The 17275-nt window shown below is 39.2% G+C and overlaps 1 protein-coding gene across 2 annotated transcripts in view; it reads left to right on the top strand.

The window, feature by feature from the left end:
• The window catches only part of NUP58 (nucleoporin 58), a 63175-nt gene extending 57689 nt beyond the window's left edge, over positions 1 to 5486 (top strand). The window contains exon 15 of one of the 2 annotated variants that reach the window (XM_090273783.1): positions 5085 to 5486. In XM_090273783.1, the coding sequence (XP_090129909.1) occupies positions 5085 to 5167 (83 nt within the window). In that variant the 3' untranslated portion in view covers positions 5168 to 5486. The remainder of the gene's footprint in view (positions 1 to 5084) is intronic. The other variant, XM_090273782.1, reaches the window with a different exon arrangement.
• Positions 5487 to 17275: the final 11789 nt, after the last annotated feature.

Here is a 17275-nt window from a genome sequence, read left to right as displayed (position 1 = left end):
TATAATTAAAATCATATTTATATACAAATAAAATTGACAATATATCATCAAAAGCAATCCCTATTTTTAATGATGTATAACTATTTGAAGATCTTTTATATATATTTGTCTATTGATGTTTTGCCCTCAATTGACTTAACTTAGTACAGTGAATTTATTACTCTTGAAAATAGCAAAATTGTTTTCATTTCTTAATTCTTCTTTTTATCAAAAATAAGAGTTTAAAGAGTAATATGTTTCCATAAGTTTTGTTACAAAAGCAGCAGTCTTCCTTTTCTCCATTGCAAATTGTCACCCAGTGATGCTTTTGATTAATTCTGTTCTCAAGTCCCACTTTCACTCCTTAGTTGCAGAAATATGAATAATTTCCTTCTTTGTTTTCCCCACTAGAAGTTTAAAATTAAGCTTTCTTGATAGACCAAGTCAGTTACTTTTTCATTACAATTTCTAAAATTTTATTGCCATTATCTCTTTTCCTGTCCTCATTGTCTTTGTGGTTTTAGGCCATATTTTAAACTTTAAAATCTTTTTATGGTAATTTTATAAGAAATTCTTTTGATTTTAATTTTTTTCTCTTTTAGAAGTTCTAATTGGTTCTTTAAAAATTATGCCTGGACACTTTTTGATAATCTCTTATTCCTTACTTATACTTCTCTTTTTTAAGCCTTATTTAACATGTTTTATATTTGTCATTGATAAATCCAACATCTAAAGTCAATAGGGTCTGGTTTTATTATTTTATTTTTCTGTTGACTTTTGCTCAATGTGGCTCATCTTTCTCTGTGTGTTTTGTGATCTTTATTTGTGAGCTCATCTTGGATAGTACTTTATCTTTGGGAATTCTTTGTGGCTGAAGATGTGTTCCTCCAGAGAGGGCTTACATTTGCACCTCTGTCAGGCTCTGAGAGCACTACCAACCCAAGTCCACTTTAAGATAACATTGCATGCACTCTGAGGAATTTTTAGACCACACAGGAAGTGTGAATTGAAACCATAGTCCCTTCTGAGAGTCAGCTCTAAATAATGAATTCTCAGAGCAGAATTTTCTTTCACTTCAGAGAGCCAAGGCTACAACAGACAAGTTTTCTTTGTCAGACTCTCCCTTTCCCTTTCTCTTTCTCCCCCTCTCTTCTTCCTTCCTTCTTTACTGTAATCATGTTAACAAGGGGTTGGCAACTATGGCCTGTGGGCAAATCCAGCCTACTTCCTATTTTTGTCAATAAAGGTATAACGGAACACAGCCATGCCAATTTGTTTACTCAGTGTTTGTGTCTACTCCTGCTCTACAATGAAAGAGTTAAGTAGTTGGGACAGACACCATATGGCCTGTAAAGCCTAAAATATTCAGAACCTTCTGACCCCTTAGAGAAAAATTTTGCTGAATTCTAGTATAGATCTTTGGTATTCCTGTTCTCTACAGGTTTCTGTGATCTCCTTACCTTGCATGGCTTATATTACTTAAGATAAAGGGCAAAGCTGCTCCTTTATTAAAAGACCTCAAAATACAGTGGCTTAAGCAAGATAGTTTATTTCTCTTTCACATGATGGTCCAAGTAGTTCAGTGGGCTCAGAGGCCCTGCCATCCTGAGAGTAATGTCCTTGTCTATATGATGGGTTATACAGGGTCGGGCAAAAGTAGATTAACAGTTATGAGTACGCAAAGGTTTGCTCTTGTATTATTATTTATTGTACTATTTTCCATATGAACAACTGTAAACCTACTTTTGCCCCACCCTGTATTTGCATTCCAGCCCATGAGAAAAAGGAAACTGTGGAGGGATGAACACCTGTTTTCCTCTTAAGTTAAATATATTACTTCTGCTAGAGCACATTGGCCAAAACCTTCATAGAGCTTCATGTGGGGCTGGGAAATGTCTTTCGGTAGGTGGTCATTTACTTAGCTAAAACTCCTGTCGGTAAAGAAGGGAAGAATGTTCACTGGGGGGACTACGAGAGGAGGGCCACCAGCACCTGGGCCTCTTGGGCTTTGCCTCCTAAACATCTGCTAAAACCTAGATCACTGGCAGCTACCAGCCTCAGCACTGCCCCTTCCTCCAGCTTCCACTGCATTGTTGGCTTACTGTCTTGCTAGCTCAGCTATGAGTTTTGAAGGTGTTTTGAAAAATTGTATCCATCATTATCAAATGTTTTGTAGTGGGAGTGCATTTCAGGAGATTTAATCCAAATATAAATTTAAATAGAGGGCCTTCACTTAATTTTTATGCGTACATATTCTATTGAATCTATCTTATTCCTGATGTGATATAAACTGACTTAGATTGTATCTGATTCCACCAGTGATTTTATTCTTTTTTTGTCCATAATCTAGTTTATATTATCTATTATCCTTTCTTTAGAATCACTATACTCACTTGGCTTTTATTTTAACTTTACTTTAGCTCTGTTTCTGGTGTTGCTTTATAACTTCATATTCAGAGGTTGTAAACTAGAGGTCTGCAACTTGCTCTTAACTCCACAGGATGTTTGCTGCTATTTGAAAATCAGATTTTACATGAAATTCCAAATCTTTTACTTTTGAAAAGTTACTGGGTAAACCTGGTGGCAGTGTATCAGCTCCCCCCCACCCCCTCTCCCGGGAACTGCCCCTTTCAGAGATGTCTATTCCACTTGCATAATTTTACTTGTTGAATTACCTGCCGCAGCAATTTCATAATTTGCTGTGCTTCACACTGGCTTTGTCAATTCCCATTCCCACCTTTACTACAGAACTCTGTACACATTCCTTCGCTAGGGTTATGACTAGTGTAGTAAGGTGGGGGAAATATTTTCTCCATTTTCTAGTCAGGAAAACCAACTCACACAGTGCTAGGCTTCTGGCCTTCCCTGTTCCCAAAGACATTAGAATGATTAATCTGCTCACAAACAAATTTTGGAAAGAAAATGTGTGGTGAGTTCCTCACTGCTGCAGAAAGCCTCTGGCGATTAGACATCACCAGACTGGAGCTCTGCAGGGCAGGGCAGCTACCAACAGGGGCAGGAAAGATGATGTTCCTCCTTTCTGAGGGCTAGTTATCAATATCTTGCATTGTTATTCAAGTACGCGTCCTGGCCTGTTATTTTATGGCTTAGGGTTTTATTTGGGATCTTGTTTTCTTTGTGTGTTTTACTCTTTTTTAGGCATATTCATAATGAAGAATGATCCTTTCTAATCACTGTTTATATCTTATTAGTATATTAGCTGAAAAAAAGAGTGATCTAGCCCTAGCTGGCCTGGGTTGTGGGTCAGGTCCCCAGCTGGGGGCATGCAAGAGGCAACTAATCTATGCCCCCACCCCCTTCTCCTTCCCTTCTCTCTCTGAAAATAAATAAATAAAATCTTTTTTTTTAAAGGATGGTCTAAAGAACAATGTTCTTTACATAACTTAGCCAAAAGTAATAACGTGCTAACCATTTATTCCTCCTCAGTTCAGGAAGAATTGCTTCTGCTCCTACATACTGTTTTATGTGCTATTGGTTTAGAATTAGTGCTTCTCCACTTTTAAAATCCTAGGCTCTCTGATAATAACAAACATATATAGTGAGCACCTGTTTCAAGCCAAGCAGGAGTGTTTGGTAAATCATCCTGCCTTGGTTCAGAATTAGTGCTTTAATTTGTGCTGTCCAAAATGGTAACCCCTCGCCACATCTGGCTACTGAGCACTTGCAATGTGGCTAGTGTGGCTGAGAAACTAAACTTTCACATTTCATTTGACTCAATTTGAAATTGAATTTTTAAAACTGACATTCAATTAGAATATTAGGCAACACTTAAGTGTGTTTGAAACAACTTGGATACATGTGTTTACATTTTCAACTGTAAATTTTAAGAAATTTAAATTCAGATCAAGTAGCTCCAAGGCAAATTTAGCATCTAAATTGAGAAGCATTTAGGTATAAAATTCACTCCAGATTTTGAAGAGTTAGTATAAAAAGAAGAATGTAAAATACTTCATTAATATTTTTATTTTATATTGATTAAATAAAACATATCACTAATGTTAATTTTACCTGTTACTTGTTTTAATGTGGATAGTATAAAATTTAAAATATATATGTGACTTGCTTTATTTTTGTTGGACAGTGTTGCTTTAGATGGTACTAACCATGGTCCTAAGACCACATATGGCTTATCATACACCTAAAAGAGAAATAAATTACAGATATTTAGTTCACTTCCTTATTAAAATCTCTATGTCAGTTGTTCTAACAGCTGCCTCCCAGGTACCCCTGTTCTCATCGTCTCCACCCTTGCCCATCATCAGAATTCTTACACTTACCATCTCAAGATGCAGATAGGATTATAGAAAGCCCATATTCTTTGGCGTTCTTTATTCCAAGCTCTTTAGCATAATATAAAAGTTCTCTTATGGCCTAGTCTCTACCTTTACCAACCTCTTCTTCTGATACTCGCACACACTAAGGCCATTCTAGAACACTGTTCTTTTCTACCACTTTGTTTTTGCACATGCCATGTATTGCCTGGAAGAAATGTTAACCTTTTAGCACCATCTTTCCTCGTCCTTCCCCAACTTCTCCAGCAAATCTTCAGCTGGATCTTCTTCATGTCTTCTCTCTGGTTAGACTTTGGACCTTATGATACCAGCTTGCCATGTTATATTTTTGCTACTTGACAGTATATTCATCTCCTACATTAGATTGCATAATACCAGAACAGAAGCCCTGTCTTGTTTTTGTTTTGTTTCGTTTTTGTCCTCAATACTTAGCATCTAATTTGACTTCATAAATATCTCAGAATTAAATAATTAATGCAGTGAGAAGAGGATTAATTCAGTGACTCACTGTTAACCTTTCTCCATGTAGGTGTTAGAATTGAGCTGCTAGGATTAGAACTTCTGCTCCACCACTTAATAGGTGTACAGTCTTGGCCAAGTTATTTAACATCATTGTGTGTCATTAGTAAAAGAGGAATAATAATACCTATCTTACAGGGTGATTGTGAAGATTAAAATGAATTAACATGTAAGGTGTTTAAGTATCTGTGTGCTGCAAGCTAAGCAGGCAATAGATGTTAACTATTATAATTGTCATAATACAGTCCCAACTATTTTTCTTTCTTTCCTTAGGCAACAAGTCACAGGTTTTAACAGGATTTCGAAAAGCCAGTGTTACAGAAACCAATGAAATAGGAAGAAAAATCCAGTTCTGAGCAATCATTGAATCAACAAATATCTACTTGACAAGAACTTCTGATTATCATTTTGTGACTCATTATTTAAGAACAGAACTATATGTCTTAGAGTGAGTTTGGTCAAGGTTTTTAGATTTCAGGGAAGACAACGTGCCCTTGATGTCTAAGAATAAATTAATGGGTCATATACATGATGGTGTTTAAAAGAATTGAAAAGTAGGCCACTAATTCAGTGTATATAAGGAACTGTGGAAAACTCACAGGTGGAATTGGAAAAGTGGATACAAAATACAATTGACCAAGCATAATGAATTAAAGATTTAACTTATGCAACTCATTCTTTTGGGGAAAAAAAGCTTTATTGAGATATAATTTATATATCATACAATTCACCCATTTGAGGCATATATTTAATGGTCTTAATGTATTCACAAAGTTGTGCAATATCGCAATCTAATTTTAGAATGTTTTTGTCACCCCAAAAGAAATCCCATACACATTAGCAGTCATTCCCCATTCCCACCACCACCTCAAGTCCTAGGTCACCATTAATCTACTTTGCTTCTATATATTTTCCTATTCTGGACATTTCATATTAATGACTGGCTTCTTTCAGTCAGCATAATGTTTTCAAGGGTTATCCATGTTGTAGGATATGTCATTACTTTCTTCCTTTTTATCACTGAATAATAGTCAATTATGTGGTTATAATACATTTTATCCATGCGTAAGTTGACGGACATTTAGGTTGTTTCCACTTTTTAGCTATTATGAATAAGGCTGTTGTGAACATTCATGTACAGGTTTTTGTGGTTTTTGTGTGAACATATGTTTTCAGTTCTCTTGAGTATATATACATAGGACAGGAATTGCTGTTCACACAGTAACTCTGTATTTATCATTTTGAGGAACTGCCAGACTTTTCTAAAGTAGCTGCCTCATTTTATTTTATTTTATTTTTTTAGATATTGATAACTTTATTTTCAGCCACCAGCCACAGCTTTTTTTTTTAAGTCACAGGAAATCAACACCCTTTTTAAAAATGTTATTTATTTATTTACTTTTAGAGAGGAAAGGAGAAAGAGAGGGAGAGAAACATCACTGTGTGGTTGCCTCTCACTCGTGCCCCCAACTGGGGACCTGACGTGCAACCTAGTTATGTGCCCTGACAGGGAATCGAACCAGCAACACTTGGTTCGCAGGCCGACGTTCAATCCACTGAGCCACAGCAGCCAGGGTCTCATTTTACATTTCACAGCAAAGTATGAAGATTCCAACACCCCATACCCTGCACTTGTCTGTCTTTTATTATAGCCATCCTAGTGGGTGTGCAGTGGTAGCTCACTGTGATTTTGATTTGCATCTCTCTAATGACTAATAATGTCGAATATCTTTTTATATGCTTATTGGCCATTTGTATATTGAGCAATTGATTCTTGTGATGAGTATATCATCCCTATGTTTATTCTATTAGCAAATATTTGTTGAGAAACTATTATGAGTTAGACACCTTCCTAAATGTTGGAATAGGTAAGAGAGCACAGCAAACAAAAAGTTCACTTCTGGTGGAGCATGTTCTAGTTGAGGGACATAGACAATATAGAAAATAAGTTAAACATATAGAAATGTTAGGTGGTGATAGGTGCTGTGGAAAGAAAGTAGGAAAGGGATAGAGACTGCTGGGGTTAGGGTGAGACTTGCAATTTTTCATAAAGTAGCTAGAGAGAGCCTCACCAAGAAGATGATGTTTAAAGAGAGAAGGTAGAGATAATGGAGGGAGCTGTGCAGAGACATTGGCAAAGCAGTTGGAGGAAATAGCACAAGTCTCAAGGCAGGAGCACTCATTGGCTCATTCAAAGAGTATCAGTGTGGCTGGAATGAAGAGATGCAGGAAAGCAGTAAGAGATGAGACTATCACAGAGTTGCAATGAGATCAGATTGTGTAGGGCCCTGGAAACTGTTAGAAGGATGTTGGCTTTCACTATGAATGGGATGCTAAGTCTGGAGAATTCATACAGAGGAGTGACGTGATCTGACCACCTAACAGGATGTTTGGAAATGCATGTGTATGCACGCATGTGGGTGATGGCGTATTGGTTGCCCCAATGACTGGGGGTCGGGGATGCTAAAAATTTTGCCATGCACATTGATCTTCACAAAATGTCAGCAGGAGTGCTGCTAGGAAACACTGGGGCCAGCAAGAAGCAGGAGATGAGTTGAGGGGTGATTCTTGCAATCCAGCTGAGAAAGGAGGTGACTTGGATCAGGCTGGGGCAGTGTAAGTGATAAAGAAGACTGATGATTCTGCATATAGAAGTTGAAGTTGACAGGACTTGCTGACAGATAGGATGTTGGATATGAATAAGAGAAAAACCAAGGATGACTTCAAGAATTATGGTCTGAGCACTGCAAAAAAGGGAGTTGCTGTTAATTGGGAAGGGTGAAACTGAGGAAAGAGAGGTGAGGAAGGGGTGATGTAATCATGGGTGTCAGATATTTTAAGTCTGAAATGCCTTTGGACATGCAAGCGGGCATATTAGAGTGATGAACAGGAACCAGTCAAAGAAACTTAGAAAGAATGTCCAGCAAGGTAGAAGGAGAGTGTTCACTGTCAGGAGGAAATCTCTGGTCACCTTGAGAAGCATAGTTGGGTGATGAGGAGGAAAATCTGATGGGATTCGGTGGGGTGGGTCCAAGGAGAGTGGGGAGATTCTGAGTCTGGCTATTATGCTTTGTTCCACGATAGCCCATCCTTCCTGCTGATTACAAATATAAACTCTGGACAAAACACAAAAACAACCACTTGAGAATTTTTGAAGAGGCCACAACAGAAGACAGATTGTGAAACAGGGGACAGTTTCCTTTTTCTTTAATTTTTTTCCCAATGCTTTGTCCCAGGTGCAGGCCCCAGATGCTTATCAGTACATTTCAGTTAGCTAAAACTCCAGTAGAAACTTCTCAGTCTTTCTGGCCAGAGGAATCAGTTAAGGGAGTCCCTACAGACCAAAAATAGAGAGAGGTTGTTTGTAGTCTTGGGGAGTTTGGGTGGGGGAGGAACAGACAGATCTGAGAAGGAAAAAACACACAGCAGGACATCCCCTAACTCTGTAGAGGAACCTGTGTAAGTCTCAGATTAACCCTGAACCACAGATGTGCAGGGCAGACCCAAACCAGAGCAGCAAGCACAGAGAGAACTGAACTGAGACTTGAACCACAGAAGACAAAATGGAACTTACAGTCTAAACTTAAGCAGGACATACTTAAAAAACAAAACAAAACCCCATCAACATTCTCCAGAGGGTTAGAACACAACCCATTGTATATATGAAATAACATTGACGATGTTCAAGATACAAGATTATGTGACATACAAAGAACCAAGAAAATGTGACCCATCCCCAAGGAAAGAGACAACCCTGATATACTCCATGAAGTTAAAGAACACATCCTTGAAGTGACTAAAAGACAGGAAATATCAGTAGAGAAATAAAAATTATGAAGAACCGAATGAAAATTTTAGAACTAAAAACTGTAACATCTCAACTAAAGAATTCACTGTTGAGAGAAAGACAAATTCCATATGATATCACTCACATGTGGAATCTAAAGAACAAAATTAATGAACAAACAAAATAGAAACAGACTTATAGATACAGAGAACAAACTGATGGAGGCTAGAGGGCAGGAGTATTGGGGGACAGGGTAAAAAAAGGTGATGGGGTTAAGAAGTACTAATTGGTAATTACAAAATAGGCATGGGGATGTAAGGTAAAGCATAGGGAATAGAGTAAAAAATATTAAAATAACTGTATGATGCCAGGTGAGTAATTGAATTATCAGAGGCAACAATTTGTAACCCATATGAATGTCTATCTGCTGTGCTGTACACCAGGAACTAATATAGAAAAGTGTTAAATGCAAAGTGTAACTGAAAAATAAAAAAGTATACATTAACATAAACTAACAAAAAAGCTGTTCAGAAGAGATTATACAATCCATCTTTATCTAAAACATAATAAAACTGTGTTTTCCTTTCTAAAATAAAAAGTTCACTGTTGAAATTAATAGGAAAATGAAAATGATAGAGGAAAGTCAGTGAACTAGAAGATCAATAAAAATTATACAAATATGAAGAACAGAGAAAAAAAGACTGAAAAATACAATAGAGTTTTAGGAACTTATGGATTAATATTTTAAAATCTAATTTATACTCATATGTAATAAAAAGTCCCAGAAGAAGAGGAGTTAAATATTGGAGTAGAGACAACATTTATAGGTTGAAAAGACTTACCGAGCTCTAAGTGGACACTATGCCTGTATGTATCAAGTCAAATAGCATAAATTAAAAGTTGAAGAAAAAATACTTGAAGTTACTATACAAAAATAATTATTTGCATAATCATCAATTTCTCATCAGAAACCATAGATGCCAACAGACAATGGCACAACATCTTTAAAATGCTGGAAGAAAATTTTCGTAGATGTGATACTTAGAATAACTCTAACACAAAGGACAATTAGGGGAAAAGTAAGGGAATCTATCTCTATGGTTGTAAGTTTTCTACAATTTAACTCCCAATAGATTTGAAAGTCTGTATATATTGTAATTCTTAGAGAAACCGTTACTACTAACAAAAAATAAAAAAAGATATAGCAAAAATACCAAGAGGTGAATTAAAATGGAATGCTAAATATGCTGAAATATTTATGAGAAGGCAGACAAGGGAAACAAAACTTCTAGGAGTGAAGTAAATGTTATCTTGATTGTGATTATTGCACTGGTGAATACATGTGTTACACCTTATTGGACTGTACACTTTAAGTATGTGTGGTTAATTTTTTAAATTATAATTTATTAATTATGCTATAACAGTTGTTCCAATTTTTCTCTCTTTCCCCCCTCCACCCAGCACTCCCCACTCCCTCAGGCAATCCACACAACCATTGTTCATGTTCATGGGTCATGTATATAAGTTCTTTGGCTACTCCATTTCCTATGCTGTACTTTACATCCCCATGGCTATTCTGTGACTACCTATTCATATGAATCCCCTCACCTATTCCCCTATTCCTCCATACCCCCTTCCCATCTGGCAACCATTAAAATGCTCTTTGTATCCATGATTCTGTCTCTATTCTTTTTGTTTGCTTAGTTTGTTTTTTTAGATTCGATTGTTGATAGGTATGTATTTATTGCCATTTTATTGTTCTTAGTTTTGATCTTCTTTTTCTTAATTAAGTTCCTTTAATATTTCATATAATAATGGTTTGGTGATGATGAACTCCTTTAGTTTTTTCTTGTCTGGGAAACTCTTTAGCTGCCCTTTGATTCTAAATGATAGCTTTGCTGGACAGAGTAATCTTGGCTATAGGTCCCTGTTTTTCATGACTTTGAATACTTCTTGTCAATCTCTTCTAGCCTGCAAAGTTTCTTTTGAGAAATGAGCTGACAGTCTTACGGGAACTCCCCTATAAGTAACTAACTGCTTTTCTCTAGCAACTTTTAAGATTCACTCTTTATCTTTAACCACTGGCATTTTAATTATGATGAATCTCTTTGCGTTTATCTTGTTTGGGACTCTCTGTGCTTCCTGGACTTGCATGTCTATTTCCTTCACCAAATTAGGGAAGCTTTCTTTCATTATTTGTCAAATAGATTTCTAATTTCTTTCTCTTTCTCTTCTCCTCCTGGCAGTCCTATGATTCAAATGTTAGAAGGCTTGAAGTTGTCCCAGAAACTGCTTACACTATCCTTGTTTCTGTTTTTGTTTTTTTATTCATTTGTCATCTTCTTGTTCTGATTGGTTGTTTTTTGCTTTCTTATGTTCCAAATCATTTATCTGATTCTCAGCTTTATCCACTCCACTGTTGGTTTCTCTGAATTGTTCTTTATTTCAATTAGTGTATCCTTTATTTCTGATTGGATCTTTTTTATACTGTTGAGTTCCTCTAAGTTCCTTGAGCATTCTTATAACCAGTGTTTTGAACTCTGCATCCGATAGATTGCTTATCTCCATTTCATTTAGTTATTTTTCTGGAGTTTTGATCTGTTCTTTCATTTGGACCATATTTTTTGTCTCCTCATTTTGGTAGCCTCCCTGTGTTTGCTTCTATGTATTAGGTAGAGCTGTTATGACTCCATGTATTGGTAGTGTGGCCTAATGTAGTAGGTGCCCTGTAGGGTCCAGTGGCACAGCCTCCCCTATCACTCAAGCTGGGTACTTGAGGTACACTCTTTGTGTGGGCTGAGTACACCCTCCTCTTGTGGTTGAGCCTTGATTGGTGTCAGCAGGTCAATGGGAGGGATTTATCCAGGCCGGTCAGCTGCAAGGACTTGCTGTGACCATTGACCACTAGCTTCTGCCCTCTCTGGAGGATCAGCTGTGCAGGGGCAGGGGTGGTGGTTCTCTGATGTGGTTTGTAGCTGTCCACTGGGAGCACAGGCTCTGGGGTTCCCCTGGTGGGGCAGCCAAGGTTAGCCCCCACCTGTGTTTTTCCTGGGGCCACCCTGCCTGGGCTATGAAGCAATATGATATGGCTGCTACCTGTGTTGGGCTTAGAATCCAACTTGTGTTGAAGCCAAGCTGTGAACCTAGGCTGGCTGCTGCTAGTGCTAGGCCTGAGGCCATTTAACAAGAGGTATGGGCACTGGAGGCTCATTGAGGCTGGCTGTTTCTTGTTTGAGAGGATTTAGGAAATTGTGAAGTATGAATCAAGACCAGCCATTGATATTAAAAGCTTGGGTAGACCTGTAAGTTGGGTGGGACAGAGTCTCAGGAGATCTTCAGTGTGAGGCAAACAGTATTAGCTAGATTGATAGAGTCTCAGATATGGCATCTGCCTGCCAGCTCTGTGGCTCTGTGGTGGTGGTGGTGATTCAGAAAACGGACAATGGCCTCTGCCTACATTACTATCTGAGAGAAAGCTTTCCCCCAGATCTTGTTTTCATGCCAGACACTTCAGTTCCTCCATGTATGCCACGCTGCCTTTTAAGCTGCTACCCTAGTGCTGGATCTCAGAGGGACTGAGTCTGAGTAAGTGGTTTCTTTAAGAAGAACTGCTTGGGGCTCCAGCAGTTTCTTCCACTGACTCAGTCCCCATTAGTTTTTGCAGCCTGAAGTTATGGGGACTGGTCTTCCTGACACTGGAACCCTGGGCTGGTATGGGTCTGGGACTCTTCATTCCTGAGATATCCCTCCTTTATTTTTATCCACCACATGTAGATATGGGACTAGCCTGTTCCACATCTGTGCCCCTCCTACCAGTCTGGATGGATGTGCTTTCTTTGATTCCATAGTCGTCAGACTTCCATTCAACTTGATTTATTATGGTTCTGAATGATGGTTGTTTCATAATTTAGTTGAAAATTTTGCTGTGGTTGTGTGAGGAGGTGAGCCATGTTTACCCATGCTGCCATTTTGAATAGAAGTCTATATGTGGTTTATTGTACCCAATTTTACCTCAGAAAAGAAGGAAAGAAATTGAGGTTGAGAAAGGCAAACGTTTTGAAGAATTTATTGAAAGGTGAGTTATGAATTGGAGGGAAAATTAGAATCAAGAATTTTTATCAGGATGCTAGAAATAATGTTATGTTTTTTGTTGACAACAAAGACCCAATTGAGAAACATAAATTGGTGAGGCAAGAGATAGAGGAGAGAATTATTAGAGTGATGTTCTTCGAGAAGTGAGGCGAGAGGCAGTTGATTCACAGTAGCCCAAGGGAATGCAGAGTTCACAGGTATAGATGTGGAAGATAAGATGATATTGTGGTGGGAGCTTGTAAACTGAGAGTGGAGATGCAGCTGAAGGTGTGGAGGTTTGAGAGGAAAGAAGATAAATAATAGTCATCACATTACAGCAAAGGAGTGAAGAGATTAGATTGTCAGGCAATACTGAGTACCCTTATTTATTTATTTATTTATTGTTTCTTTTATTTTCCTTTTTTAATTTTTATTTTATTTTTTTGTCTTTATTTGTTTATTACTGAGTACCCTTTTGAAGTTGGCAGCTATAAATTCAACAAGCCCAGTCAGAAAAGTTGGGCATTTTTCTTTTCCACATTCAGATGTTCTGATTTTGGCATGTGGAAAACAGAGACTTGGGTTAAATCAGGTTTTCTGTTTGGGCAAGCAGATAAAATAAAGCTAGAGAATGACAAGGTGTTTGGAATGACAGAATTTAAACTGGGGAAGAAAGGAAATGAAGAACTGAGGGACAATGAGATAATTGTAGAATCAATGGATTTTTAGTCCTTGGAGATGGAAGGATTGTTGTATTTGTTATTCAAGTGAATGTGCAGGAAAAAATAGATGATGGTAGAAGAATATGGTGATTGAAATTTATATCAGGGAGGGGTTTTGCAGTTACTGATAATGAAAAAGTCTAGAGTTGTGATTTCCAATATAATAGCCACTAGCCTTGGGTGGCTATTTAAATTAAAATTAACTAAAAGTATTTAAAAAATTAGATCTTCAGTCACACTAGACACACCTGAAAAGTCACATGTGATGAGTGGCCACCATATTGAACTGCACAGATATAGGACATTTCCATCATCAGACAGTTCTGTTAGTGCTGGGTGTGTGATCATGAGAGTAAATACGAAGTAGGGTGACAATAAAAATCACTGGAGGAAAGGATGCTGGATGGACCACTGTGGATATTTGGAGTTACCAAGAAATATATCAGGACTAGTATTGAAAAGAGAGGGAATAAATCATGAGCTAAAGTCTTTAAGGAATGAGGTGAGGAGGAATGACCTGGGGTAGCCATTACTGTGGTCTGTTGGCTTGAGCTTCAAAGCTCAGGGATTTTTTAGAAGAAGGAGGGAGAAAGGCCTGGAAACAGCAATGCAGAACAAGGACATGCACATGCTGCCCTGGCCAGATGTTTGAGGGATGAGAAAGAACAGCAACACAATGAGAAGGCTGCAGGAAGCAGTGCCCCCAGGAGAGAGGGAGGCTTCTATTATCGCAAAAACATGAAGGGCATATTCAGAGTTTGAGGTTCTCAGAGACTTTACTGATGGCTGAGTTTCCACTGCAGAGGACACAGGATTCAACAATGGAGGAAGGTTGAAGGATAAGATTAGGTCAATGTGCAAAGGCTATAGTGTTTGAATGTGGGGATTGAGGGGAGAAATGGGCTGTCCTGTGTTTGTGTGGGTTTGACATAAAGGTAAAGGGTATCAGGAACCTAGTTCTTATGGTGTCAAGGCTGTGGAAGTGAGTGCAGGTGTGCTGAGAATGTTGCCTGGGGCGTGCGGAGTTCCAGTGCCTCCTCTGGAGACTTGGGACCTTGGGCAAAGCTGTTTTTACTCTGAGTTTATGGGCCTCCCTCTTGATACCTGTACGAGGAACTAGAACCAAATCTACAGTTTTTTTTTTTCACTTAAAAAAGTTTATATATATGTATATATATATAGATATAATCTGATACATATTAAAAAAGAAGGTATAATGAAATGTTAAAGGGAGTTATTTAAGAAGAAGACAATCAAAACTATGAACATTAAAATGGTAATAAATTCACAACTATCAACAACTGAATCTCAAAAACAAACTAAGCAAACAATCAGAACAGAAACAGAATCATAGATATGGCGATCATTTGGAGGATTATCAATTGGGAAGGGGAAGGGGGAGATTGGGGGAAAAGGTACAGGAATTAAGAAGTACAAATTGATAGGTACAGAAGAGACAGAGGGAAGTTAAGAATAATATAGGAAAGGGTGAAGCCAAAGAACTTATATGCATGACCCATAGACATGAACCTAAGGGGGAATTGCTGGAGGGAATGGGGGTACCAGATGGACGTGGCAAAGGGGAAAAATTGGAACAACTGTAATAGCATAATCAATAAAATACATTTTTTAAAAAGTATAGGTTATGTGGGACAATAATAAAGTAAGTTCAGGTATAATATAAAAAGTCTATAATAGTAAACATATAACATATAAACCACAAAATAAGCATAATAAGTATATATAGTAAATATAACTATAATAATAAAATAAAATAAATATAAATTATGAGTAATAATAATAAACACTATGAAATCACCATTTACTTCTGAAACCAGAACATGATCAATATTGTTAAAGCTACCTGTGCATCCTTACTCAAGCCTATTGCCCTGGCTCGCCACAAAAGTCACTGTAACATAGAGGTCTGGCCAGATTGCTGGGCAGAGGGGAGGGATGCCTGAGAGGGGTTGGGAACTACCGCAGGCAGTGGATAGAACTTGCAACCAAAACCTTGTGACAGAATCCATACCCCGGAGGAAGGATAAACAACTAACCAGCTCATGACACAGATTGCATAGAGCCTGCACAGACTGAAGAGGTCACAATACACGTGCTTTGTGAAGGTGAGCATGGACACCTGCTCTGATCCTGGTGGCTGGAGGAGGGTCAGAGACATCTTGCTGGTTTACACACATCGTGGACGCCAGCCAAGATTGGCTGGGAACTTGGACACTCCTACAGCATGTAGGATTAAGGGGAAGACTTCAAACGGAGGACACAGAAAGACTGGGCTCTGTTTTTTGGATTCCCATCTCCCCACCTGGTTGAGGGGAACCAGATGTTAGGGGGCCCTGACAGATGCTGGGACCCGCTTGTGGCTCTTGCCTTGCTCTGCTCACATGGTCAGGAGCAGGCTCACACAGGATGCGTGCCTCCCGGGCAGCAGCCTGTGGGATGCTGTGACCCTGCGCCCCACGGCATGGATCTGGACCACTCCGGTTCTCTTGCTCTCAGAGCAACGCACAGATGTGTGGGCTGGGAAGGTTTGCTGGCCCTGGGACGTGAACAGCCTTGGATTGTGTGGCCCCATGGGTGGGGTTTTTCACGTGACTGGCTGCAACAATCTGGCAGCGCACCCCAGCCCAGGGAGAGGGAGGAAGCTGTGGTAGTGTTACAGAGCAAAGAGGGGTTTATGTGGCGCCTCGGTGTATGACACGACATTTAGTGTTGAAGAAAACAGGTCTTTATTTACAATATTCCAACCTTGGGAGGGGGGGTGGGGCTGTGAGCATTCCTGATCAAAGCCCTATTCTCCCACGAGACCCAGCACTTCCCTTGCTCCCCAAAAGGCTATAAGCCAAAAGCAAACCAAATAGTTTCCCATTCCTTATCTGTCAGCTCTTTCCTTTAGGATCTGGGGTATGGTGTCGTCAGCCTCCATATAATAGTCCAGGAAAGCATGCATTGTGTTACACTGGATCATGGTGAAGTCCAGGAAAGGCACAAGCCCTAAGGGGGTGTTGTCTCTGCATGTCCTGAGTTCCGAGAATCCAGATGGAGTCCAGGTCTGCGAGGCAGAGTCCTTGGTGGCTTCTGAGTCAGCTGGAGCAGGCACGGTCAAAGCAGCAGCATGCCTGCTTTCCTACTAGCCCAGGCCGCATGGCTAAATCCTGACTGCAAACTGTGTAGCTGCTTCTCACATGGCTGCTTCAACTTGCTACTCCATCATAATTCTGCACCATGCTTCTTCCATTGTGCTGTTTCTCATGGCAGACAGGAGCCCTTCTTCCCATCAGACTTCATGGTGGACGGGTAGGGGGTCCCTCTATATCCTTTCATAACTGCAAGGCACCCCTCCTCACATTTCTGCCATCCTTCATTCTGTCTGGCTCCTTTCCTTATGACTCTCTCACTGATATTTTCCATTGATATGCAAAGTATCTTAAACTGTACCATTCGACCTTTTACCAGCCCTAGCTACCAGCCTGCCATAGATATGCAAAGTACACTGTCTCCATCCCCCAACCCCCAAACCAATGGCTGTGGGGACTTTTTGGTACCCTTGTTACAGCAGAACAATGGAGATGCCAACCCCACAAGTACATGCTCCAGAGAGAGAGCCTGGAGCTGGAGAGATGGAGACCCATTTGCGCGACAGCCTTGGGCACAGATAAGAATAGAGGGGCGACCTGGCCATGGATTTGGATTTCAGCCTTTTGGGAAACAATGGGTTTCTGTGTTTTGCAGAAGAGAATGGCTTGAAGCCAAGGAGAGCCCACCTTCCCCAAATTGGGCAACCTTTTAATAAAAATCTTTTTCCTTCCCCATTAATTATTGTGCTAGGCTTGTGTATAGCCTTTGTTTGGTAATGTTATAGACTG

This window comes from Furipterus horrens, unplaced genomic scaffold, assembly GCF_987537825.1.
Source record: "Furipterus horrens unplaced genomic scaffold, mFurHor1.1.pri manual_scaffold_4, whole genome shotgun sequence".
NCBI classification, from domain to species: Eukaryota; Metazoa; Chordata; class Mammalia; order Chiroptera; family Furipteridae; genus Furipterus; species Furipterus horrens.
This window is presented reverse-complemented; position numbering and strand designations above follow the sequence as displayed.